The following is a 27,904-nucleotide window of genomic DNA, read 5'->3' on the forward strand; positions in this document are numbered from 1 at the left end:
CCTGGCCATTTCCTTCACTCCTGGGACTTCTCAGTATCTCTCTACTCTCGTCATTTAAGCACAGGGATAATCAATCATCTGCTGCCCTCGCCCTGTCAGCGGAGTCAGCAGGCACGTGATGAAACGCGCCGGCTGCGCGGGGCTCCCTCCATCCCTCCGTCCCTCCATCCGCCCGCCCGCCCTGCCCTTCCGGCTGGCGCTCGCCGCCCAGCTCGGGCCCCCAGGCCGCCCGCGGCGCGGACACCCGCGGCGGGGCAGGCTGTGCGCCCGCGGGGGCCGGGGCGCGAGGGCGGCCGGTGGGCCGGCCGGGTGGCCGGCCGCTCGGAGCTGGGCGCCCAGGAGCCAGCACCCCTGGCCGCCCGGCCCACGTGACCGCCCCTCCTCCCGCCTCCCAGTCGCGCGCACGGGCCGGCGTCTCGCCTCCCGCGCGCGCTCGGCGGGTCCCCGTGCCCGGGAGCAGAGGCGGCGGAGGGAGCGGGCCGGCCAGGCGGCGGGGAGGGGGGGGTGGGAGCGGGCGCGAGCGGCGGGCTGCCGGGGCCGCCTGTGCACGGCGGCGGTCGCCTGAGCCGCGCGGTTCCGCATCATCCGCCGAGTGTGATGAGGCTGCTCTGCCTCGCTGCTCCGCTTGCCGCCAGCTGACAGCGCCGGCACCCAGCCCGCCCGCGAGGGCAGACGCCGCGGGGCCGTGACCTTGGCCGAAGAGGTAAATAAGGGGTGGTGGGAGGGGGGGTAGGCGGCGCCACCTCGCGCTCCCCCGCCCCGCACCCACCCTCGCCCGGCGCCCTGCCGCGCGGCCGCCGGGGGAGCCCCGCGCCCCGGCCGGGTTGCGGGCGCCGCGCTCGTCCAGGTCCGCGGTGCTGAAACTGCTGCCATTTGAACCGCGGGGAGAGCCCGGCGGCGGGAGCTGGGGCTCGCTGGTTTGCTCCTCTTGGGCTGGTTGCTCTCAGGTTCCTGCAGCCAGACTGCTACCCACGGCGACCCAGGTGGTTACCCGAAGGGTCGACTCCCATCAGCTCCTTTGGCCGGGACGGATTCTGGTGCCTTCTGGCAAAGACTGGGCAGGGTTCCGTCCTGACTTCCGAAGTGGAGTGGAGCGGAGGGGGGACCCAGTGGCGGGCAGGTGGAAGTGGGCGAAGCTCCTCCGGCTCCGTGTGGGAGACCCGGGGGAGTGAAGGGAGAATGCCGCCGGAATGGGCCTGTCTCAGGCGCTGCCAGTGGGCAAAGTAGCCAGATACCTGGGAGAGAGTGTGCTGCCACAGGGTGCTGCCTTTCCGCCCTTTTGGGAAAACATCATCAAGTCGAGATGCAAGTATTGGGAGACAAGAGAACTCTGGAGCGCAGAAATGGTGACGGTGGGTTTTTTAGGGGAGCATCAAACACTTTTTACAATGAGTATCCAGAAGATCAAGTCAGTTAAAACCATAGCCAAATGAATATTCTAACTAAAAGATTGTCATTTCTTAAAACTCCCTGAGGGTACTCTAGGTGTAAATTCAGTCTTCTTCTTCTTTTTTTTTTTAAATCGATTTCTGTGCCGCTTCCTCCAGCCAGCCCCGACATGTAAGTATGCGCCATGTGGGGTGGGTGCTGTGGATTATGAAGAGGCTTCAAGTCACCCCCCCCCCCTTGAGCACCGCCGTTCGCACCTGACTGAAGTCTCCCTAACGCTTTGCAGCGCGCAGACCGATAATTCCAGTATCTGAGAGCGGACCAAGTGTGGGGTGACATGGCCCAGGGGAATAATTACGGGCAGACTAGCAACGGGGTGGCAGACGAATCACCCAACATGCTGGTGTACAGAAAGGTAAGAATTTCTTCACTTTCTTGGAGAAAGGGAAAGTTTTGGCTTCCTTGATTCCCGCCCCCCCACCCGGCGGAGAGTGTATATCAATTTTGTGGCCCCGTGGATTTCCCAAATTGCCAAATGCTGCACACTGTACTTGAAGATAATCTGGTGTTCTCACTGTGTAGAGACACAGTGAAGTAAATGAGGCCAGCCTTACTGTGCCCGCTCCTTTCCCTGCTGATTTCACATAGATTAATCTGCAATCAGCAATATCAGCAAGTTTGGGCATCCCACATATTTTGTTATACATGTGATTTTATAACATCCATAATAGTTTTTAGACGCTTTTTCATATACTCCCCCTAGCATTTGTTTTGTAAGGATTATGTAAATGTATAACACGTTATACACTTTGCAGCTCTGTGACAAAAGTGAATGTGCCTGGAATCTATGGTTGGTTTATTAAAGATTACTTGTACTTGTGACTCTTGTGACTAAACAATTCTTTTTTTTTTTTTGTCTTAGCCTAAATTTTTACTTTGGGTTATTTTTATGATTTTGTTTATGGGTATTTTAGTGCCATATGACGATTAAATCTTTATATTCAGAGTTTTTTTTTTCCCTCACAAACTGATCTGATGGTTATTTTATACCAATGCTATCAGCAACAAACTTCTAGACACCGAGCTACCATAATACAGATGCATTTGAATATTGTGTGTGCTTTAGAGTGGTTGCTTAGGTAACTTCATTCTGGTCACAACCAACAATATTACTAAAATTGAGGAAGCAATATTCTTTATTTAACTTCTGTACCAATTATTTCTATTGCATTTTATGCTGGGATTATTTTTCTTTAGCATATTATCTGTAGTGCTTATTGGGCAAGATTTCCTTAGTTACTGTTAGCAGTGACAAAAAGGAAATCATACCTTGGAATCAAGAAAATTGTTAAAGGTCTAATTAGCATGAGCCCACTGAGGAGTCTGGGATAGTTTCTCTGTGTTCTTTCACGAATACAGCTGAAAAGCTGTATGCTACCTTGACCTGTACTAAATCTAAACTCTCCTGCTATGTGGGCCAAAATCATTAAGAGGTGGTGGTGAATATGTGTTTGAGGGAATATTGTTATTGTTTTAATGTGAAGGTTCATGGGCATCCTGACACAATGTTAGCATTTTTTTTCTCTACCCTTCTAGACAGTACTGTTTTATGTGTCTGGGACAACACAGTATGATAGGAAATAAAAATTGGAGATTAGTTGCCTATTTTAGACTTAAAGCATCCCAACTGGATAAATTAAGAACATAATCCACTTGAGCCTATATTATTACTATTGTATTTCTACATGAGTTGAAAAAACTGGATATTTGCCACCCATTCTATATAGAGTTTTGAGAAGAGCTATTTGGAGGGCAGTTATGTGTTTTTAAATAAGTTATAATATTTTCATTGCTTGGTATGCTTTTAATATTATAATATGCAAGAGGTGGCAATTGTAAATTCTGTACATTGCATGTGGAGAGCTGGACTTTTGGATGTAAAACTACAGTAGTTAGCTACTTTTGTTCAAACACTATATTCTTTTTCTGGTTCCTTATAGAAGACGAGGGCTATGTTGATCAGACACCTAATGCTAATCTTGATTAGAAATAAACTTAGTATGACATGAATTAGTGTTTCTCATTTAGTCAATTATTATGAAAATAAATGAAAAAAATGAAGCTAGGAGCTTTAGAAATAGTTATTAGGCTATAGAGTGTGCCCAAATTCTTATTGCTCATTTTGAATTTATGCTGTAAATTGTTCTATGACACCAAGTTGTTGCTAGTGCTACTTGTAAGTTAACAGACTATGACTTCAGGGAGGGAGTATGATGCCTCATTCTTTTAAACATTATTATTTTGTTGGTTAAGCTTGGAACTGCTTGTGCTACTTATTTTGCCCTCCTTTTATTAGCTCTTTGTTTCATATTGATGACACTATTTTTAGAAAATATTTCTCTGAAAACTCGTTATTAGAAAAAATAACTCAGTTCAGTAATTTGTACTCATAATGCATAACTATGGATTGCCTACCTATTCTTTTATTCTCTGAGCATATATATTTTGTGTTTGTGATATAAAGAATAATGTTTAAATAGCAGATAATTTATATAATGAAAGGCACATCAAAGTGGCCCATGTCTGTGTGGAGTCATGGAGTCCAACATCACGGTTTCATGTGACCATTTTACCAGTTTCTTGTGTCTTCTGTGTTCTATGGGCTTTACATTTAATGTATTTTCCAAAGAGGCCAAATTTTAATGTGAAGAACACCAAAGTATTTGGAGAGGGACGTAGGACTACTATATGTTACTAGGACATTTCATCCGCTCCACCTGCTTAAAGGAAGAAGCACTATGTTACAAATGCTTATCAATTATGAAGTCAATCACAGGTTTAGAAAAGAACTTTGGGACCACAGAACATCGCTCAGTAGCAGTGGAGAGAGTGGATAAACTGCTGTTTTATCAATTCACACCAGTTTTCTACGTCTGCTTCACTGTTGCAACACCGTTCTTGGAAGCAGGTTCTAGGCTAGAAACATTCATAGTGTTCTCTCCGTTTCCCCTCCCCCACAGGTCACCTCTTGTTTAGTGTAAGGATTCTGGTGATTTACACACATGGAAGATATGTATGTGCTGTTTCCATTTTGTCTGGGCAGGCTATGAATGACATGTAGTAACATTCCTGTGAATGAATAACAGGTAGTAACCCTTCCTGTGAGAGAGGGGAGACAGTGAATGGTTAGCAAAGTGGCATGCACAGAAAGGAGCTGGGACGCATGCCTTTTTCATGTTGGCAGCTGTCTCTTCTATTATGATTATCCTCATACAGATTACAGGAGTTCCTCCAAATGATAGGAAAATTCTAAGGGTCTCTTCCATGGAGAATTCTGTAGTGGTGTTATGGGAAAATGCACAGTGTATAGAACAGTGATGCTCCAGGCAGAGTGAGTGCCTCCACCATGCATGCTGGGGACAGTGGTGATGCTGCCTCATGGTCAAGGTTAGGACCTGCAAGTTAGGCTGGGATGTTTGTGAGTTGCTATTTGGTTTAATGTGGGGGATCCTAGGTGGAAAGATGGATGGAATACATAAAGGGGATTAAGAGATACAAACTTCCAATTATAAAATAAAAAAGTCACAAAGATGGAAAGCACAACATAGGGAATTTGGTCAATAATATTGTAATAATGTTGTGTGGCAATAAATGGTGATGACACTTAGTGTGGTGAGCACTGAGTAACATACAGAATTGTTGTATCGGTATGTTGTAACCTGAAACTAACATAACATTGCAAGTTAATTATACCTCACTAAAATAATTTTAAAAATGAAGGGTCTCTGTAGGCTTCATCTGATGTCATAGGTACACTTTAAAAATCCATATGGACAAAATATATGCCTTACCAATTTGTCAACTCATAATGCTGTTTTCTTTCATAAGCATGTGATTAAAGTTAGAGTGGTTATGCCATTTTATGTATTTGAGAAGACCTTATTTAAAAGCTCATGAAATATGATGCTTGGCCACATTCAATTTGGGGGGCTTTCTAGGCTCCCTTCAGACAGGCCTTAACTAGAAGGGAATTAGAAGTAATCAACTTCCTTAAGAAGAGACCCACTGAGCTCCAACTTGCCTTGGCTTTGGGCTAGCTTCCTGAAACATTTGTAGAGGTGATGGCTTAGAACTCAGTTTTGTTCAAATACCGTTTGCATTCTTGCTCTTTCCTGGGCAGAATTCTTGTTCTGGGCGTGTCACTGGCTGCAGAGGATGGCTGAGCTGGAACCCAGGGGGACCAGGAGACACATTCCAAATTTGGTGTTTGGCCAGCATGCTGCCTACTAGACAGTATACATCACTTTTTGTCCAGCAGCTGACATTCCTGCATTTGAAAAACAAAATATCTAGGACACCTTGGGGCCAGTATTTCACATTGGCTGGAATGTTGGCTTCTCACTAGCAAGAATGCTCAAAATGACCAATAATTTCTGGTATTACTGCAGCAACCATTTATGCTTCGACTGCCAGAAAAGAAAATCAAAATGTTTTCTTCGTTCGCTACCTTAGTGGGATGAATGTGTTTTTGGAGACAGCAAACCTGCATGTCTGCCACACCTGTGCCCTCCCCTCCCCTCCCCATCCCTGCCTGCCTTCTCCTTTGTCCTGTGTTCCTCTCCTCTCTTCATCTCCCATGTACTCACACCCCTTCCAGTTGCTTTTTCCTTTTAATTTCTTCTTTTCAAAACAGACCTAAGTGTGAAGGTACGTTTTCCCTGAGATGATGCTCTGTTTAGTTGTAAAAGAGAAATTGATGCCTTTTGGAGAAGAGAGCAGATTACAGTCTGGTTTGGGTGCCTGTTATGCACATGCTCTCAGAGGGATCCTTTCAAACTTGGTCGCATATGTACCATGGGGTCCAATATGTTGCTGTGTATGTGGTGTGGCAAAATGTTAGTCTTTAAGGACCCACTGCTCTGTTCTTGAAGAGCAAGAGGGGCGCACTGGCCTTTCCTGCAGAAGGGTGTGGTGGGAGCTGTCAGCCCAGTAGGACAGTCACCCATTCTGATTGGCTTGACTTAGACCTTGCCTTTGTGAAGTCCATCTGCTCCATGAGAGTAGTCGTACCCATAAGAAAGAAGAGGGACTTGCTTCTTCTTTGGAAGATGCCACTGATGTTCCTAGTCTCTTGGGGTGGGGGCGGGGAGGGAGTTAGCTGACATTTTCTCCATTAAGTCAGTGCCTCTGTCTCTTTAGGATTGTCCAATCTGGTCAGTCTTGAGGGGGTCAATATCCTCCCCCACCTCTTGAACTCCATTATAAAAAATAACCATTGATATTTTTGAACCTTACTTATCTTGGTCTTTCTGGGTTTAGGGTGCTGGTGAAGAATATTTATAACTGATAAGAGAAAGGTCCATGAGAAAAGAGAGGGATGTTTGCAAATAGATCCTCACAAAAGGCCTGGGCCTTTAAGCCCTCAGATTTCTCAGGGGCTTCGATGGGAGGCAGGGACCAGGAGACATGTCTTGCCATTGCTGAAAAATCCCAAAATGGAGTGTCTTCTATAAATGAGATTATTTGAAAGCACCTTTCTGGACTAAGGGAGATTGTCTCCTATAAAGATGAACTTAATCTGTCTGAATCAAATGCGTCGGACCTATTTTCCCCTCAGTGACATAAATACTGACATGTGCCCTGAGCTAGAATAGGACCGTCATCTGTGATATTTTTGCTGAGAAGCAGACATTTTATGAGTAATAATTCAATGATGGATTTTGGATAATAATTAACTTGAGTTCAGAGCAGGAAAGCCTTGCACAGTTGAGCTTTTCCCTCACCTGTTCGTTGTTGCTTGCCAATGCTATTTGTGGGATTAAGATAAGGATTTGTGGCCTGAATTTTATTTCCTTTATTTCCCACCTCCAACCTCCCTGAATCTAATTGATCAGAAGAGAGTGCAGATGTAGGAAAGAGAAGCTATCTAGGGATTTTATTGCCTCCTAATAGCCTTTGTGGTTCTACTGAGTGATGGAAAGCAGGGTATTTTTAGGTGGTGTGGGTGATGGAATGTGTTCACTGCAGAGAATATGGAAATATTTTGGATTTGGATAGTTTGGTGACATAATAAATGCTAAGTCTCCTTGAAAAACAGAATTGTGGGAAATAAGCAACACAGATACTTGGCCCCCACTCCCCCTCTCATAACAGTGAAAAGGAGGCATTGGAAGTTCAGGGTGACAGGGACTTCTGTCTTACAAAACACCAATCCAATTATAAAATAATTGTAAATGATAAAGTGGGTACCCGGTTCCTTAGGGGAAAAAGGCCCACTTCTCTCTGCCATTTGCCCAAGGCAGTATGAAGATTTAACTTACCCTCTTTTCAATTCCCTTTGTCTTGTGTCTAATTCAATTAACAAAGGTCTCAGGACATGGGAACTCTAATGGACAGTCATGAACTTGGTTCCAATTCCATTAAAATTGCCACCTGGTCTAGGCTGGAATATTTTGGCTGAAGAACCCATCCAGAGAGATAAGTTGCCATTCTGCCTTCTGAAAAAATATGGAGGAAAATGTCAGCTTTTTGACATTAGCTGGGTTCTTAAGAGTAAGTCTAGGAGCCATCTCATTTTTGTCCTTCCTGGGGATTAGCAAGTGAATGTTTTCTGAAGGAGCCAGTGTGCTGAAGTGGAAGAAGCATGTGCACTGCAGATGTGTGGTCTTGGTTTTAAATCTTGGCTCTGCCATTGTTTATGTCATTGTGGGTTAGCAGCTAACTCCTTTTGCTTCGGTTTCCTTATCTATAAAATAATGAAAACCAAAAGTGTTTCCTTTGTAGAGCCGTTTGATGGCAAAATGAGTTACCTAAGGAAGTGTCTTGTAGAGACCCTAACATATATTAGATCATCAATCAATGCTATAACAACAATAATCAAAATTATTACTCCTATTTATTTAATTAAAATTATTAAACACCTTGTATGTGCCATGGGAACCACTATGTTGTTAAATTTTTTGATAAAGGGAAAAAGGTGAATATTTTCATGTCTTCCTGATAGCTAGGGCGGCAGATTCTGTAGAATGCTTTGGTAGTACCATTTTCATGACACTTACAATGTCCTTTCTAATATTATTTAGTCCTATGTAGCTAGGTCCTCCTTTTTTTTTTTTTTTGGCTAGTTTCCACTTTTTAATAAGCTCTTTTTGAACTATTATCTTATATATCTCTGAAGTCTGTACAGTTCCTTGGATATTATGTAAACTAAAACCTTTGAATCCAGGAATTTCAAAAGTGAAAGGGAACTTAGAATTTGTCCACTTTTTCGTTTTGCAGATGATGAAATTGAGGGTTAGAGAAGTAACACAATTTGTCTGCAGTCACACGGCTTGAATTCAGGTCTTTATTTGTCTTTTGATGGATTTCTCTTTTATTTAATTTAAAATATTTTTTTTTGTAAAACTGGGCTATTTTAATTTTTAAAATTTTTTTCATTTATTTTAGAGAGAGAGAGCACATGCCAGTGAGTGGGGTAAGGGGCAGAGGGGAAGAATCTCAAGCACACTGCACACTGATCATGGTACTGAGTGTGGAGCCTGCTGTGGGCTTGATCTCAGGACCCCGAGATCATGACCTGAACCGAAACAAAGAGTCCAACACTTAACCGACTGAACCACCCGGGCACCCCTATTTTAATGTTTTTTACAATAGGATAAATGGTTCTCTTGATGCCTGCAGGTATGTAAGGTTGTTTGGTGATATTCAGAACCACCACAGTTATGGTGGTTTTCCTGATTGGCGTGTAGTCTGCAGTAATTGTAAGGAGTTCCTTGTCTCAAACTGCTATCAAACCAGCAAGACTGCCTTCCGGCATCCATCATTTTTAGTATTGTTGGTAACCTGGGCATCTTTTCCCCAAATAACCTTGCCTCCTTAGGACACAAGGCTCAACTCACTCATGTTCACCTCAAGGACAGTACTTTCGGTAATAACACCCAAAGTTGCATCTAGTGGGGATGAGGGATTCTCTTTTACACCAGGCACTGGCAGGCAAAAGGTGGCTTTCAATTCAGGATGTGTTACATGGGCCTTTTTGACACATAATCCCATTGGCCTAATGAATCTTTCATATTTAGGTGGTTTCCGAGTAAAGCCATCTCCAAAAAGGCAAACTTTAGTAACCATCCTCTTCAATGCTTGCTTCTTTCTCTTTCCTGTTTGAATAACTTTTAATACTTCTGTTTGTCCCTGGGCAGGAACTTTGGGCAAAGGAGCTCCCACTTTCCTGCTTTCTCTTTTCATTTTTGTTTAATCACATTGGAAAATACTTTAGCTTGGGACGGTCCCTCCCTGTCCACTAGATTTGCAGGGGCTGCTCCTTGTGGAGGCTTGCCATCATTCTTTTGTTTGGTGTTTCTCTTTTCATGCATTTTTTTTTTTTTTTTTGGATTTTATTTATCTACTTGACAGAGAGAGAGAGCACGAGAGCACAAGGGGGAGCAGGAGAGGGAGAAGCAGGCTCCCCGCTGAGCAGGGAGCCTGACTCCGGGCTGACCCTTCGGCTCAGGGTCCTAGGATCATGACCTGAGCAGAAGGCAGTCACCCAACTGACGGAGCCCCCCATGTGCCCTTCCTTTCATGCATCTTGATAGTTTCTTTGTATATTCTCAGCATGGCGCTGTTTATAGTAGAGCTTAGCTTTCTGACCAGTCATCTTTTTTGCTTTCTTTGAATGTTCATGAGCCTCTTGATCGTCTTTCTTTTTCTCATGGTGATCTGAAGGATAGCCATAGCACTTCCGTGTGTAACTCAGTATATTCGTTTTGTGGCATGGTGACGGCCATGGAGCCACTGGGTACAGCTGCTGGGACACCAAGAAGCTCTCCGTTTTCGGGTTTCACAAACCTGTGAGCTGACTCCATGTAACCTGCGATGGGAAAGAGACAGTTCTAAAGCGACCAAGTCCGGATAAAGTGGGACACATGGGTTCTGAACTTCTGTCCTTCACGTTTTCTCTCACTCTCTTTTAAAATAAATGCAGTTAAGTCCTTGTGTTTGTAGTTGTAGATGGATCACTAGATTCCTTTTCCCTTCCACTGTACTCTAGCTTTTGGTGCCCCAGGAATGATAAGAGAGGGAGCTTGGTCTGCCTCACTTTGGGAGTAGCTCTGTTCTTGATTGGATCCTGGCTGGAAATTCTAGGTGGATGAAAACACAGCACGTGATGCTCTGTGGCAGGACTGTCCAATGGAACTTCCTACCATGGTGGAAATATCTCTACATGGACTGTCTAATACAGTAGCCACCAGCCACAGGGGATGATGGAACCCTTGAAATGTGGCTATCCCGGACCTGAATTTTAAATTACGCTTAATTTTAAGTAATTTAAATTTAAGTAGCCCCCTGTGGCTAATGATTGCTGTATTTGACAGTGTTAAGGAGTAAAGACCTTTCAGAAAACAGCATCAAACCCAAGAGAAGAGATAAAAGAATATGCTATACCTACTCTGACACTTGGCACACGGTGCTTGCAACAAAGTTGGGCTCCAACAAATGATTTTTTAAGTGAGTAAAATAGAAGTGAAGTTTTGAAGGCAGACAGTGGCCTGATAAGGAGATGGGAGATATTGGGATAAGTGGCATCAGCTGCCTACTTATTTTATCTATTTATTTTCTCATCCTGTGAAAACTTTCAGTGTCTGGAGAGGGTGACCCTCCTAAGCTGAGAAGATAGTGGTTGTGGGACCAGAGCCTGTAGACGCCACCCAAGAAGGGCACTTGCAGGTGCTTGGGTGAGTTGCTGATGTCAGAGGCATGTCAGCTGATCTCCATCTTGTGGCATCTCAGAGATGCACCCGAGCTATTCTAATTCCTAACAAGAACGAGAAAAAACCAGAAGCTTCCAGGTAAAAGGGGCTTAAAGTGGTCAGAATTTGACCAATCTTGTTGAGAATTTAAAATTGGGGTAAAAGGAAACCTTTTTTCTTCTTTGTAAGCTCACTTCTCTTTCCTGTGTCTCAGAAAGTTGAAAGGAAGCTAAGCCCATGGGGAGGTGGCAGTGAGAGAGGGCAGGGTCTCTTAGTCCGAAGGGCTGGACGTGGATTCCTGTGCTGCCCCTCACTAGCTGTACCAGCCGGGGCACATTTCTTACCTTCTCTGAGTTTCACTTCTGTCATAGAATTGACAGAGACTACTTCACAGAATCTTTGAGAAGGTGAAATGAAATACAAGTGAAAATGCCTGACTGAGAGTGATGGACAGATAATACTTGTGGACTCTTTTTGGGAGTTGTGGAAATTACCGAGACTCCTTGAAAGAGTAAACGTTGCAGAAGGCTTCCTGATAAGTCTTCGCCAGCTTGCCAAGTGTCCCCATGGCTGTAGGTCATTTACAAGCTCAGTTGACATGATTTCCCCTGTTTGGTCGTTGCTGGAAGATGTCAGAAACAATATAAATCTACATGACCTTCTTTGGCCACACAAAACTTTTGAATGTCAGGCAAACTGATTCATTAGCTACTTTTTCTCTTGTACAGAAATCTAGGGAGATTTTTCACCCTTTTTTAAGATGACACATCCCAAACATTTTGAAGAAAATTTAGTACCACCTAGAAAGAACACATTTTACCGACATTTCTGTCACTGAACTTTTCTAGGTGCATTTCCTCTGGTATTTAATGCCATATGTCACTTGCTCTGTCTTATACTTAGTATTTTGTTTTGACTTTTGATTTGTTGTTAATTAGAATCAATGCCATTTATTGAGTGCTTACCCTATGTCTGCTTCTTTACAAATATTGCCCATCTTCCTTAAAATAATGTTGCATGTTGGTTATTAGTATCCTGTTTTTCTAATAAGCCAGCTGAGACTGCCCGGGACTGCCCCGGGACCAGTGGGCGAGCTGGTGTGCTTCATGAAGGTGGAGACATCTGTCTTTCACTGCTGCGTTCCCAACACCCACAAAAATGGCACATAGTAGGTGTCCCAAATATTGATTGTATAAATGCACAAATGAGTGAATGAGCAAACGAATGAATGCTTGGTCCAAATATCCTACTCCTGCCTCTTCACTGCATTGCTTCACGTCATGACTCTCAGAATTCAGTTCCTCTCACTATATGTGCGTGGAGCCCCGGCGATGTCTCAGCCCCGTGGTAGGCCCCAGGGACAGAGTTGTAGACAAGGCAGACAGCGTCTGAGCCCTCACTGAGCCTATTTCACGGTGTCAGAGACAGATGCCAAGCAACTATCATAGGGTGATTAATGACATAGAAGGGGAAGAACTGGGTGATATGGAAATTTATTTATTTTTAGGTCATCTGGTTCCTAAAATAACTTTTATGTTGATCTGTGTCTTCCAGTTGCTGTTCTGAGTGCCCAGCACAGTGCCCAAGTTCATACAGCCTCTGACACTTAGCAAAGTACTCAGTAAATGAACTGAATGGAGCTAAGCGAATGTTGAAAATCCTCAGGGCTTTACTGAGACAACTAAGACAAGAGCGTTGATTTTATCCCTTAGAAAACTAAATGTCTCCTTCCATAGGTTCTCAATCAGGCATCCCCCATTCTGGCAACTCGGGATTGATGAGGCTGTCCCTGGCCAGCAAGAAAGGGGAAAGAGACTCTTGTAATTAGAGGAAGGTGCTTGTTAAGCTTAAGGCTTTGCAGTCAGACTCCTGGATTAAAACTGACATAATACTTGTGAGCTCGAATCAGATTACTTTGCTTCTTTGAGTCTCAGGTTCCTCCTCTGTAAAATGGGGAATGGTAATAGGTTATTATGAGGAGTACATCAATAGTGCATGTAAAGCCTGGATGAGTAGGAAACATTCAGTATATTTTAACTACTTTTTACAAAAGCCCAAAGAAAAGGAACTGGGTTTCCCTATAAATGGAAGTGGTAATATCTAGGGAGCACTTCCCTTTGAAAATTTTCTTTCTTACACATGTTTTGGAATTTGCTGCTCTTCGTTGGCTCTTGATAATTTTGTTAAAAATTGTTTCATATGGTAAAAGTACAGTAAAAATTACCTAAACTGTTCAATTATGGTACAATTCAAACAAACACAGCAGTGGAAAAAATAATAGGACATGCATGTGTCCATCACATACAACAGCCATTAACCATGGGTAAATCTTGTTTCCTTTATACTTCCTCACGGATGCTATCCCCCAGGTGATTATTTTGAGGCAAATCTCAGAAAACTTGTCTTTTAAGACCTAAATTCCTTCATATGTGTATAGGGTATTTTTTAGGGAAGAGAAAGGTAAATGAAATGGTAATTATTCTTTTACTCATCTTGAGTCCTCAGTATGATGGCACATCCTACTCCATGAGTTTTTTGTTTTTTAAATATTTGCTCAAATGGGTCTATCATTCTTTTTTCTTTTTTTATTGTGGTAAAATATATATAACAAAATTTACCATTTTAACCATTTTTAAGTGTGCAGTTCAGAGGCATTAAGTATGTTACATTGTTGTATAACCATCACCACCCTCCGTCTCCAGAGCTCTTTTCATCTTGCAAAACTGAAACTGGTACCCATTAAACACCAATTTCCTATTCTTCTCTCCCAGCCCTAGCAACCACCTTGCCACTTTATGGATGTGACTGCTCTTGGGACCTCATATAAATGGAATCATAGTGTATTTGTCTTTCTGTGACTGGCGTATTTCACTAGTATAATGTCCTCAAGGTTCATCCATGCTCAGTTATGTGTCAGAATTTTCTTTCTTTTTAAGGCTGAATAATACTCCATTGTATGGATAGATATCACATTTTGTTTATCCATCGTCTGTCGATGGGCACTTGAGTTACTTCTACCTTTGGCTATTGTGAATAATGCTGCAATGAACATGGGTGTACAAATATCTACTTGAGTCCCTGCTTTCAACCCCAGAACTAGAATTGCTGGAGCATACAGTAATTGTATTTTTAATTTTTTTGAAGAGCCATCATACTAATTTCCTTAGTGGCTGTACCATTTTACATTTTCCAGTACACAGAGGTTCTAAGTTCTCCATATCCTCACCAACACTTGTTATTTTTGATAATAGTCATCCTAATGGTTATGAAGTATTATCTCATTGTGGTTTTGATTTGCATTTCCCTAATGACTGAGCATCTTTTCATGTACTTATTGGACATTTTTATAACTTCTTTGGAGAATCCATGAGCTTTCAAATACAGATTAGACTGTCCTCAGGAATGGTTTTGACGAATGAACTATATGACCATTTAGATTTTTGTCTAACCAAAATTCTGTTATTTTTGTTTGGAATTTAGCTTTTTAATAATGGGGCGATCTTTAAAGTTCTTTCTATTCTTTGCTTCTGGGTTTTTAGCTAAGAGGGAAACCTCCATGATTGACCCTTTTAGGTAATGGTAGTGATGAAGCTTGATGAATAAAAAATAAATAAATAATAACACATTTAAAAACAAATTCCATTTTCTTTGTTTTGAGTCTGAAATAACCACATTTAGGGTTGTTGTGATAGGACAGGAAGTCTCACATCTCTTAGAGAATCTTGTCAATACTTTAAAGAATATCCCAGACGCTCTCAAAATTACAATATTCATTGTCTTTCTTTGGCTTTTATATAGTCTCCCCACACTTTTTTTCCAAATGCATTAAGTTTGGATAACAATAATGAATGTAGAGCATTCATTCTGTCCTGAAGGTAAGAAGTCAGATGTATTCATGATTATAACTAGAAAAGATAATTTCAGATGGATCTCTCCTTCCATCTTAAATCTTGGCCTTATGCAGTTATTTATTTATTTTTAGAACCTTTCTTTTAATTTTAATGAAGTCTCAGTACAGGTCATTGGGCTGGGAGTTTTAATGACTTGAATCCAAAGCAGTTTATCTGTAGGAGGTGGGTTCTGACTCTCCCCACTAACTAGCATTGTATTACATACGGCTTTAAAACTGAAGTGATATTCTTACTCTGAAAACTTATCAGAAGCAAATTAATTTATCTGTACCATATTGATTTGTTTGACTCAAAGCTCACTGTCACTTTATAAAACTGTCGTAAACCCCTCTGTCCTTGACATTTCTGCAGTAATAGCACTCTGTGTTTACATGGCCACTGGAGTGATGGTCCCATTTTCTAGGCTCCTGAGAGGCCTGCTAGCCATGGCCATGTGATGCCTTCTGGCCAGTAAAATGTAAACAGAAGAGATGTGCATAGTATCTGAGACATGCCCTTTAAAAAGAAGGATATACCTTTTCTTTTCCCTTTTCTCATTCTTGCTGGCTGGCATCCAGTCATCCTGGCCATGAAATGGAAGGTGACAGCTGTGGATGGCAGAACAACAAAAGGGAGTGAACCTGGGTCCCTGATCACTGTAGAGTCAGCACACTGACCTGACTTGCTTACGTAAACTTTTATGTTAGAGGAAAACTAACATGTATCTTCTTCTTCTGTTGTTTTTAAGATTTTATTTTTTTTAAAGCAGTCTTAGGTTTACAACAAAATGGAGAGGAAGGTATAGAGATTTCCCAGTTGCCCCCCGCCCCTACATAGGGTCCCCCATTATCAACATGATTCACCAAAGTGGTACATTTTTTTTTTACCGAGAATGAGCCTGCATTAACACATCATAATCATCCAGAGTCCACAGTTTACTGTAGGATTCATTCTTGGTGTTGCACATTCTGTGGGTTTGGACAAATACGTCATGACATGCATCTATCATTATTATATTGTACAAAGATTTTCATTGCCTTTCTTATCTTCAAAATTTTGCACTTATCTGTCACTTGCAACAAACCCAAATTCTAACCAATTCAGCAACTATATCCAGTGCCTTTTATTTTGCATCTCTAAGATGGTAACGGGGCTCAAGTTTTATTTGAAATATAAGTTTCTTGTTTTATTTTAAAATCTATTTGCTCTCTAGGAATAAATCTAGTTTCTTTTAAACAACGTAATTGAGAAATTTGGACTTAGATTAATTATGCATATGGTTCACTTTAATTTAGCAAGTGCTTATTGAACAATTATTAGGTGCAAGGTAATTTACTATAAGTGTCAGAGGATAAAGAGTCAGTGATAACGATGATATGTTTTTTATCAGAGCACTTTACAGTGTCAAGATTGGAGGATCAACAGATTCACAAGTAATTTCCCACACACACACACACACACACACACACACACACACCCTCATAATATTGATGGTGCAGTTATTCAGTTTTTAAAAATTCCTGTTTTCCTATAAGGAAACTGAGGCCTGGGAAGGTTATTTCCCATGTCAAAAAAATGTAAATGAAAACCATATTATTTATTTTACTGCAAATTAAATATGGCAAGGGTAAGAGGAAAAACTTTAAAAAATATTTGAACTTATTTCTTTACCCTAGAACTTGGTAAAGTTTGTACAGCAGATCCTACATGGAAGGTGCTCTTCTTGCAGTGTCTTTGCTTGCTTGGAAGTCTGGCTAATTAAAAATGGAATACTTTTATATAATAAAACAAAAGCTGCTTAAAGTTGTAGAGATAGGTCAGTACTGCATCGATTTATTTGAACACAACCCGTTAACCTTGTTTTATGTTTGGAAGCATTTTGTTGAGCATATTCGGGAAAACCAGTATGAACTGCCCACCTTGGTACCATCTTTGGTAGAAATTGTTCATTCTTAACCATAGAAATGAGGTGCTGAGTTGAATTTTAGCAAAGAGTTAAGTAAGTGCAATGAGAATACTTTATCTGTAACCATTTATTCCACCAATCCAGGGTGCCTCAGTATATCAAAAATATCCACTCAACAAGGCAAAATATGGGCATTTCTGCTGTAGCACAATACAGTCCTTTAAAAAAAAACCCATATTCTGCAAAAACACACTATAAATAACTGCCATGTTAAGGGAAATAGAATTGGAATAGATCACTCTAAACATTTTAACCCCTCAAAACATTTACTGTTACAATTAAACATTAGCCAGAACAGTAGCAATCTTAATAAAAGTAATAGCACAACTCTACTAGCCTGCTAACCTCCCTGTAAATAAAGGAATCACACGGTATTATAAGACTTTACCTTTAAAAGGTAAAGGAGAAGGTAGCTTGATGGAGGAGTATAGAAGGAAGCATTGGGTCTGCCCAATTCTGAAAACAAGGACAGAGGGACATTAGCATCAGAATTTGCAGGTAGGGGAGCAGTGAGAGGCTTTGCACAAAATAGTCTGGGTCCTTCTCTAGTCTTTTCTTGTTTGTCTTGTACAAATATCTGAGAGAAATGGGCAGTAAACCCTTTTGAAACCTCGTGTGTAGCCAGGTTGAGCCAGGAGGAAGGGCAGGCCACGTGGGCAGTGCTGCAGTCTTTCATGGCTTGCTGCACCTGTGTGTGTGTGTGTGTGTTTGTGTGTGTGTGTGTACGCGTGTTTGTGCATGCGGACATTTCAGGTCCGGCTACTGTATTGTGAAAGCACAAAATCCAGTGTGCTGAGAAGAATTGTGATCAGCCGGTGGGGCTTCTATGTTGGACTGACAAATTTCCCCGATTTACCAATTGTGTGTGGGTTCATTCTTGTTCCAGAAATGCACCGTGCATAAAATACACCACCCATCAAAGGACTGTTGAGCCCCTCACAGTTGAACTCGGGAGGCCTGCCGACTCAGGGCAAGGAACAAAATGAATGCATTTGTAATAAGGGTGGTACAAGGAAAGGAGGCAGAGGAAAGGAATGGGACTAGAGCAGGTTTGAAGAGGAAAGGTGAATATCTTGTGAACCTGACATATGCCGAATTTGTTTTTTTTTTTTAAATGTTTTATTTATTTATTCATGAGAGTCAGAGAGAGAGAGAGAGAGAGAGGCAGAGGGAGAAGCAGGCTCCCCGCAGAGCAGGGAGCCCGATGCGGGACTCGATCCCAGGACTCCAGGATCATGACCTGAGCCGAAGGCAGACGCTTAACCATCTGAGCCACCCAGGCGCCTCCCCGAATTTGGTTTTGTTGGAGTTTCATAACAGCCCCATGAAGTGGGTAATGTTCCCCCATTCTCCACGATGAGTTAATGAGGCCCAGAGAAGGTGAGGATTCTGCTGAAGGCCACGCAGAAGGAAAATGGTGGTGTCAGGATTTGAAATCAAGTCTAGACAGGGCGATTCCCTACTGCATTGGAATATGGAACCTGAAGCCTATGTGCTGAAGGCAGCGGGCTCACCTGCTGTGGCTTTGGACACTTGAGGGAATCTTGTAAACTCTCGGAGCGTCTTTCCCCTCACATACAGAGGCGCTAGGAACAGGTACTTCGGAGGATGATTGTGACAATGATATAAGATAAGACATGTGGAAGTGCTTTGCAAATGGTCAAACGTTGTGCAGCAATAAGGCGTTTTATTTTCCCTCCACGAAACTTTCAGCTCTTTATATTAAAAATAGTTATGAATATCAATGGTGTTTAAGATTGTAGGCTTAATGGTTTATATAGTTACAAGTGAAAAAGGAGAAAGAGAAGGGTTTCTGGGATGAGGCAAAGCTGTTTGGTTCCAAAGCAAAATCCGTCCGCGTATTAAGAAAGCTGAAGGAGGAACTGTGGATTGCACCTGCAGACACCATTGATGATTAACCACAACACTAAACAGGTGGCATCTCACTGAATGCTGTCTAGGGGGGTTGGCGGAGGCAAGAAGATTCTTGCCGGGATCCCTGTACTTTATTTAGAGATCATCTTCCTCCTTGTGTTCTCACTTCCGTCTCCTTCTTCCATCCATGTACAGACATGGGTGACTGAACACCTGAATTGATTGAGAATGTGTGGTGGGAGCATGCTCTGGGGAAGTATCTTAGAGGTTTTATAGAGAGTCTTACGGCAGTGAGGGTGCAGCTCAGGAGAGCGCAGGGCTGAGTGAAGCCTTTCCTTTCGATGCTCTGAGTTAGACGCTCTGTGTTACCTTTCTCAGTTCTACCTGGACATGTGGCTCTAAAGCTAATTTGATGTGCTTTTAAAATGTTTTGGTTTCTCTGCTCCTTAGATCGTTCTAGTAATGCCAGGACTGCCTAGCAAAAACGGTCTGGGATGAGGATATTGGTGTTAGTACTGATCTAAAAAATAGTCTTTTTATTCTTTTTTATTTACTTTATTTTTTGTATCTATGTGAGATGATGGATGTTAACTAAAGTAATTGTCATTATTTATGTAAGTAAAGTCATTATACCATATACCTTAAACATACACGGTGGCATATGTCAATTATTGCTCCATTAAAATGGCAAAAAGTTAAAAATTTAAAAAATGCCCTATAAAAAAGGTTGGATGCTAAAAAATGTGTAAAGAAGAAATAAAATCAATCATAATCCAATTACTTTAAGATAATAACTGTAAAATATTTGGTTAGTTATTTTATATATATGTGTGTGTGTGTGTTTGTGTGCAAATTTATACAAATATGAATATCAATGTAAATCCAGTAGTGGTACCCTGGAGTCAGCTTCAACTGGCTTGTGCACCTCTCCCCAAGTCTCCATTCAGTGATGGCAGGTTGGTAGACTGAAATCAGCCATGGTAGGAGTCCTAACAGCTTGGGAATTAGCAAATGCTGTAAATCAGAGCTCCTTCACCCTTTTCTCCCTTCTTTTTATTTATTTTTAAGTTTATTTTTAGTTTTTCATTATGTTCAGGTAGCCAACATATAGTACATCATAAGTTTTTGTTGCAGTGTTCAATGATTCATTAGTTGCATGTAATACCCAGTGCCCATCCCAACACGGGCCCTCCTTAATGCCCATCACCCACTTTCCTCCCTTCTTAACTGTTGTTAAACACTTACCAGCACATCACGGCATCACTGTGTGTGTGTGTGTGTGTGTGTGTGTGTGTGTGCGCGTGTGCTTTTTTTTTAATCTTTTGAGCTCTTTAATAACAGGATCTGGGTCTGATTTTGCATTGTGTCCCTACAGAAATGAACACATCGCCTGACAGATTTAGTGGACATTTAGTAAGTGTCTGACAGATTAAGGATGGTATTAAGGAAGGAAGGGTTAGGACTGTGGTTCAAATTTTTACAATGGAATCAGTACATTTGTTGACTAACATCTTTTTTAGTAAGTAGTTCTGTAAACCAAGACCAAGTGGATGGTTTTGCAGTTTGCTGTGTGTCACTTGTTAAATTAATAGCAATGACATTTGCTCTAATTCCAGGAGCATTAAGCAGCCGAGTAAGCCCCTGCAGAGTAGAAAGTACATTGGACTAATCCGGAGTCCCTTGTCTCTTTTTGTCGTCACTAGCTGGTTGGCTTGGACAATCTGCCTGGGTCCTAATTCCTCAGTTTGTGCAACATGCATGTATTCTGCGCGTGTGGGAGGGGAATAGTTGATGAAAAGGTGATTTCCAAGCAGTGCTAAGCTTTCATGATATGTGTTAGGATGCCAGAGTAACTTCTGTTTCCCCCGGTAACCTGCGAGAGGTAGTTCATCTCCCGAGGTTGTAAGGCCCACTCCCGCCCCCTACCCCTTACAAGTGGGCTCAGTCTTCAGTTTCTCACTGCGCTCTTTCATTTTATTTCATTTAACCCTCCTTATTAGTGTGGAGATTGGAATAATCAATGTGAAGGAAATTAATTGTCCCGTGGATATCCTTTTTGATTGTTTGGAACATTAGACTGGCAGAACCCAGTGCCCCTGCTTGCTGATTGTTAATGACTCCTAATATGCCATGATTTAATAATGCTTGTGGAAATGTTTGCTTTCTTTTGTATCTGTGTATATTAAAGGGTCTTTGCGTAACTCAGCTGATGATTCTTGAAGTGGTTTTATAGCGAGAACTACTGGTAGGGCCTTTTGACAAGACATGTCTGTTTTTATTGTAATTTCCGGTTTTATTAAAAAATACAGAGTGGTTGGGGCACCTGGGTGGCTCAGTCATTAAACATCTGCCTTCGGCTCAGGTCATGATCCCAGCGTCCTGGGATTGAGCCCTGCATCGGGCTCCCTGCTCCGCGGGAAACCTGCTTCTCCCTCTCCCACTCCCCCTGCTTGTGTTCCCTCTCTCGCTGTGTCTCTCTCTGTCAAAAAATAAATAAAATCTTAAAAAAAAAATACAGAGTGGTCATAGTGTTTGTTCAAAGGAAACAAAAATCCATGGACTTTCTTATGCTACTTTAAAAAAATCTACAGTTTGGAAGGAAAGTTGTGTCAGTTGAGTGAGTTCTGCTGTTTGGGGGCAATACTCAGTTTGCCCCTCCCCACCAATTACCCTGTAATATATAAAAGAGCTTTTGACTCTAATGTCCAGGGGGGCACCAGGAGCATATGTGTGGTAGGAGTGGCATTGATATTTTTAAAGCATTACATGGTCTAGAATGATCTTTATGACCCAGCTAGCCAACCCTGTGACTGAGGATGGATCCTGCTGTTTCAACCACTGCCCTTGCAATTGGTTCAGAAGTTGAAATTTTAATTTTTTTCCTTGGTTCTGTTCATGTCAATTTGCGGGGAGGATTCAGAGGCTTTATTTTATTGGCATTCCAACTAAACTCTCCAAGGAAGGTCAAGCCTTCAATAAATTTCTCTTTCTCATTTGCTTACAAATATGCAAATAGGAGAGCTACACCACAATCAAGTTTTGAAAAGTTTGCACAATTAATTAGGTTTTCTCTAAAAGGAAAATGTTTCACTGTCTTAGACATTTCCTAAGCAGAGTGTGATGAGACCATGCACATTATTTAACTCACTCCTCCCTTCCCTGCTCCCCTCTGGGTGACCTGCATCAGTAGAAAGGAGTCCGCTTCCTCAGGAGGAAGCCATGGTTGGACACCGCAAACCATTATAAATTAGTTCCTTACATTAACATAAAATCTATTTTTCTGGCACTCTTTCCCATGGTTCTCATTTACATTTCCAGATTTACATAGGATACCCAAGCCCTCTTTCACACAAGAGCACTTAGCCTATACAAAATAACAGTCATGGCTTCCCAAGCCTTCTCTTTTCCAGGATTAATGTTTCTGTTTCATCTAGCCCTGTCGCACATGATGTGGTTTGCAGATCCATTTCCCTACTTGTTGGTCTCCCCTGGAGAAGCTCTAACAGGCTGAGGCCTCACTTAATTCCAACCTGTGCTTACAGTTTTCGTGACTGTGACTCATATGATTACCTTTTAAAACCACTTGATATTTTTTGGAATAAATGTTTAAAAGTTAATCCCATAGACACGTCAGGACCCGAGTGGAGGCTGAGGGTGCAGCAGGTGGGAGGGAGATTCAGCATGAAAGTAACCCCAGGACAATTTTAGAAACTAGATTGCACTCTCAGTCCATTACAGTTTTAACCTTCCTGCGTCAACACAATTCTTCCTCCATCTGCTGAACTTCCCCCAGCATTTTATTGATGTTTCTCTTTGACACTGATCATTTTTCACCTCTGTATTACCATAAATCTTTTTCCTGTGTGTGAATGAATGAATAATTACCTTCTGATTCCCTAACTTAGGATATCTGAATATAAGCTGTATTGCTCATTTTTCTTTTTTGTAAAACATTGCTGGTCACGCTTTTAGCTGCCCAGTAAAATTCCCCGTGAATAGTTGTTTATTTACTTCTCTCCAGTTAGAGAGACAGTGGATTAGGTGAGACTAGTAAAAAACATGCAGAAGTAAAATAGCAGAAATGATTGCTAGATCCCAGATCTAAAACTTAGTTTCGTAGAATGTATAAGGGAATAAGTAATAGTAATAATAATGACACTAATAAGAACATCAATAACAACATAATAGGTAAACTGCATTTTTCTTTATCAGGTAGGAGGCATTGTGCTAAGCACTTTACATATGCTATATAATTTAATCCTTAAACTAGTTAGAGATTTGAGAATTTAAGGAACATGTCAAGGCCAAGCTGCCCGTTGCAGAGCCAGGAATCAAACCCAGATTTTTTTTTTTCAAGCTCATTCTCTCAACCATTGTTTTATAATGCGGTACATTCGGTAGATTGTCAGTAATGTTCATTAGCATACTTCCGCCCTCAAAAGGAAGCTGAGAGGTTCTGCAAACTTAGTGATGACTTTCAATTCAATAAGCAAAAGCACAATGGGTAAGTGACTGGCTGAATACAATACCTTCCTTCTTAGATTAGACTCTCATTTTTTTGAAAAAGATTTATTTATTTATTATGTGTGAGCTGTGGGGGGAGGGCAGAGGCAGAGGAAGAGAGACAACCTTAAGCAGACTCCCTACTGAGCTAGGAGCCCTACTATGCAGGGCCCAATGTGGGGCTCCATCCCATGACCCTGAGATCATGACCTGAGATGAAATCAAGAGTTGGACGTTTAACTGACTGAGCTACTGGACATTTAACCAACTGAGACTCTCTCATTTTTGATAGAGAGGATCTGAAGTGGGCAACAAAATAACATGTATATTTTAAATGTCTCTTTAGTTGTTTTTTGATATCTGCTGGAGGAAATAGTTAAAAGAACAGAAGGAAAAATCCACTAAAGAAGAATACATTTAATATAGGAATCATGGAAAAGCCAAACTAAATAGAGACGAAATGATGGATTAATGAAAACATTTGCTGTGTGCCAAGAGAAACAAGGTTTAATTTTGCTTTGTATTGTGGAAGAATATGCCTCTAGATTCTGGGGTGAGATATAGTTTCCATAAGAAAATTCAACCACAGGGATGGCTTGACTAGTAGAGAGTACAGTGGAATGTCTGCTACATCTTTCCTGGATATTATAATTCTCTTTTGCATGAATGTTTTCAACAGCTTTTTGTTTGATCAACCCCCTTACCATTTAGATCATATTGAGCTTGCAATCAAAGGAAGACTCTAGGTATTTTCCAGAGAAGCTGCTGTATAACTGGACCCTCTTCAAGTTCTACTGCGGTGTTTTGATTATTTAAACCCAAACCCTGGTTTTATGTTTAAATCTGTTTAATTACATTTTCTTAAATGCCATTCAGCTTTCCACAGTGTTGGGTTTTTTAATGTGCCGGATTATACGGTACATTTCCTTTCACTCTTAGGTATATGACATGTGTCACTTGAAGCTCATCGCATCAGAGGACAGAGCCACGAGGGCTCACTTTATTTTTTTTTAAAGATTTATTTATTTGACAGAGAGAGAGACAGCAAGAGAGGGAACACAAGCAGGGGGAGTGGGAGAGGGAAAAGCAGGCTTCCTGCTGAGCAGGGAGCCCGATGGGGGGCTCAGTCTCAGAGATCGTGACCTGAGCCCAAGGCAGATGCTAAACGACTGAGCCACCCAGGTGCCCTGAGGCCTCACTTTAGTTAGAAACTTGCCACCAACTTTTCATTGACTCATTAACCAATGTTCTCTGGTGTACAGCTGTAAAATCTAATTTTAAAACGTCATGTATCTTTTCTATCTACATCTCAGCTTCAACTTTGTCAGATGTCTTGCAAGATCTCACTTAAGTTCTTAGAGCTAAGGAACATCTTCCTTTTATCTAGTTCCGAGGACAGAACCACATGGTCCAGCAATTAAAGACCCACGGGAACCTGCTCCTTAAGTGGTTATTGATGATTTTTAGCTACCTCATGCTCATTATGGAACAGTATTAAAAAGAACATATGGTGGCTGACATCACCAAGCCCTGTGTGGAAGATTAGCTCTGCATTGCATTATCACAACCATTAAGTCTCCTGTGAACTATTTTGTGTAGGATAATGTTGGAAGGAGACAGGTCTTTCACCACTGGTAATGGGCATTCTGTCTGGGAAGACCTCCAAGCAGCCGTAACTGGGTTTTCAAACATGCGGACATTTAAAACCCCTTATGCAACGGAGTGCACTTTGCACACCTTTTGATCTTCATTGACAGAATGCTTTCCTCCCTTTTAAACATGCTTTTGTTTCTTTTCTAATGATATTGTCTTTGGATCCTATCAAGGTAAATTTGGAAATGATTCTGTAATTATTTAACCTCTATTGATTACATTTGCAACTAACTAGTGGACCTTGGGTATGGAAGGTTTTGGTGTGGATACAGGTTGCCCTCAAACCCCTAAGAACATTATGGGATAAATGACAGCCCCAGAGTTGGCCAATGAGGAGGGATAGACTGGTTGCTAGTGCATTTTATAGATAGGCTTTTTATTAAATGGAAGCATACCAAGTACTTAACAAAAATGATTCTTTTCATCCCTTTATGTTGTATGTAAGGGAAATGAGGGAATGTATTGCTTATGAAGGTAAGTGGTGATAACTTCTATTTCACATTTACTGTTGATTTTTAGATGTGAATCTGTGTGTAGGTATTTCTTTAATAAAGAAAAAAAGTCTTTATATTCCTGGCAGACCATTTTCCTGAGCATCAGCTTTGTTTCCAGGGTATTTCCACAAATAGATCACCTAACTACAAGATTTATTTTGGAGTAGTTAACAAGAGGCAAGATAGCCTTTTCTGAAATGTTTCTGTAAAGAGCCAAGATTTAATAAACTGAGTGCTACGTAAGATGGCAGCATAAAGTATTAAAGCAAGCATCCCAGACAGTAGTTCAGCCTAGGAGATGAGCAAGCATGCTGGAGAACAGGTAGCTGTGATATAAGTTGGTTGTGGGTCGTATGAAAATTACAGATGAGAGCAGGCCAAGGTTTGAAATTCAGTGGGGCTAAATTGATCTGTGTTAGAAATTAAAGTCCTAGCCATCAGAGGATGGCGGTAGGAACTCTCCCTGGCACAAGAACTTGATTTAGAACCTAACAGGGCCTGTGGTTTCTGGTAGTTAAACATCTGCACCTGGGCTGGAAATTGGTGAGTAAAAGGTGATCTTTTCAAAAGCCTACAGAGTCACAGAATTTTAAGGAGGTGATGGGCCAGGTAGTCCAACACTTTTATTTTACATATGAAGAGGTGAAACTTTCTAGAAGCTAAGTGATTTGTCCAAGGTTGCTAGCGAGCGGCAGAGCCAAGGCCTGAATACAGCCACCCACCACATATCAGAGATGTTAACAGATTTTTGTGCAAAACTAGGGCGGGCTCTTTTTTTTTTTTTTTTTAACTGCTTGAAAGTGGATCCACCTTTAGCCAAATATACATTCCAGATTTTTCTGTGGCAGTGCTGACTTCATAAAACTTTTTAAAGGAGTCATTAAATAGAAAATCAAAAAAAAAAACAAACAAAAAAAAATAGAAAATCAAATTAATTTTGTATGTGCACAAATTATAAACCTTCAGATTCAGATGTTTTTTTAAGCCAGATGCCCTTCTTTCTGCTTTGAAAAATATGGTTCCTTAGCTTTACAGTCTATGCTGTAATGTGATAGTTGTACCCTGAGAAACCTTTTTCTGTCAAAACCTTAGTTATGAGAATAATGATTTCATTGGGAAAATGAAATTCAGGAGTTTCAGATCTCTAATTGCATATTTTTTTCCTGTAGGAATTTCAATAATAAGAGCTTTAAAAGTAACTGTAAAGGTATAACCATGAAACCTAATCACATCTCAGCAAATTTATTCTTGATTACGTCTGACTCCTGCTCAAGTAACAGCCTGTCTTGTCTTCGCCCCATGGGTTCTGTGATCAGCACAGCATTCTTTCCCATTCCTGTCCCACTGACCGCTGAATGGCACAGTCTCACCCATAGACGTGCCCATACACATATGGGCACAGTCTTGCCCATCGGCAAGACAACTAACCTAGCTCTTGATGCTGCTGGCTCTGTCATTACAACAGTGACTCCCATGACCGAATCCTGAGGTCCACCTACATGGTTCACTTACGAAAACTTATGCTACAGGGTTCTTTCTTGCCTGTTCTGTATTATTTAATAAAGAATTCCGTAGAAATACGGTTTTGTTTTTCAGGCTGTTTTGTTCTTCGCCTTTACCATTGTAATACTAAGATACCCACACCAAGCCGGTGAAATCTTATAAAGTTTACTTATGACACGGTATGTCTTAAAATCAGTTGCATTTTCCCACAAACACTAGGATGCTCAGAGGCCCTATCTGTGGACTTCCTTGAACAGAGGTGTAAGAGGTGACAAACAGATATTGTAATTACCTGGCTGTATCTAAGGCCTGATCTTATTTTTTCTGTTATTTTTGTTTCTGGGATTTTCTAATGATTGAAATTTAGTGTATCTTTGTTATTGACCTTATATATATTTAAAAAAATGAAGCATGATATAAATAATAATTTAGATAAACTTCAAATACATTTTTTAAAGCACAAGGTGAAGTACAAGCAATAAATAAAAACAAAATTTGGTAGAGCTTTTGTGGGCAGACCAATCGGTACTGTTGGTTTCCACCCTCGGGGGCCCCTGGCTGAAATCTGAAAACTGGCCGTGGTACCCAGAGGGCAGGGAAGGGGGAGGCAGCCGCTCCGGGGGGCAGGTGGCAGAAGTAATAAAGCCAGGGCACTTACATATGAGGCTTGATGGGGTGGCCACAAGTCCAGTAGATTCCCACATCCGCCCTCCAGAATCTTAAAGTTTCTGTAGTGATCTTAATGCGGTTCAGTCACGGATACCCTACAATGGTGGTCTGAATGCCACATTGCTGTCTCCAGGCTGCGCCCTTGAAAATGGCTCCCATTTGGGAACAGAGGGTAAAATGTACATTCCAAGAACCTAGGGGCGGTGAGGAGCC

General features: G+C 41.5%; 1 protein-coding gene and 1 pseudogene across 14 annotated transcripts in view; one reads left to right on the top strand and one right to left on the bottom strand.

Annotated features, from left to right (window-relative positions):
- The first annotated feature begins 473 nt into the window (after positions 1-473).
- The window catches only part of RGS7 (regulator of G protein signaling 7), a 550,220-nt gene continuing 522,789 nt past the window's right edge, over positions 474-27,904 (top strand). For 4 of the 14 annotated variants that reach the window (XM_073899925.1, XM_073899930.1, XM_073899931.1 and 1 more), the window contains exons 1-2: positions 478-703; positions 1,676-1,804. In XM_073899925.1, the coding sequence (XP_073756026.1) occupies positions 1,727-1,804 (78 nt within the window). In that variant the 5' untranslated portion in view covers positions 478-703; positions 1,676-1,726. Of the gene's footprint in view, positions 704-789; positions 1,561-1,675; positions 1,805-27,904 lie in introns of those variants that run through there. The other 10 variants (XM_073899938.1, XM_025877814.2, XM_073899934.1 and 7 more) reach the window with 7 other exon arrangements.
- On the bottom strand, positions 9,178-10,163 carry LOC112828606 (ribosome biogenesis protein NSA2 homolog; annotated as a pseudogene).

The sequence above is a fragment of the Callorhinus ursinus genome, unplaced genomic scaffold, assembly GCF_003265705.2.
Source record: "Callorhinus ursinus isolate GAN/ISIS: 27379988/994484 unplaced genomic scaffold, GSC_fseal_2.0 scaffold13, whole genome shotgun sequence".
Taxonomy (NCBI): Eukaryota; Metazoa; Chordata; class Mammalia; order Carnivora; family Otariidae; genus Callorhinus; species Callorhinus ursinus.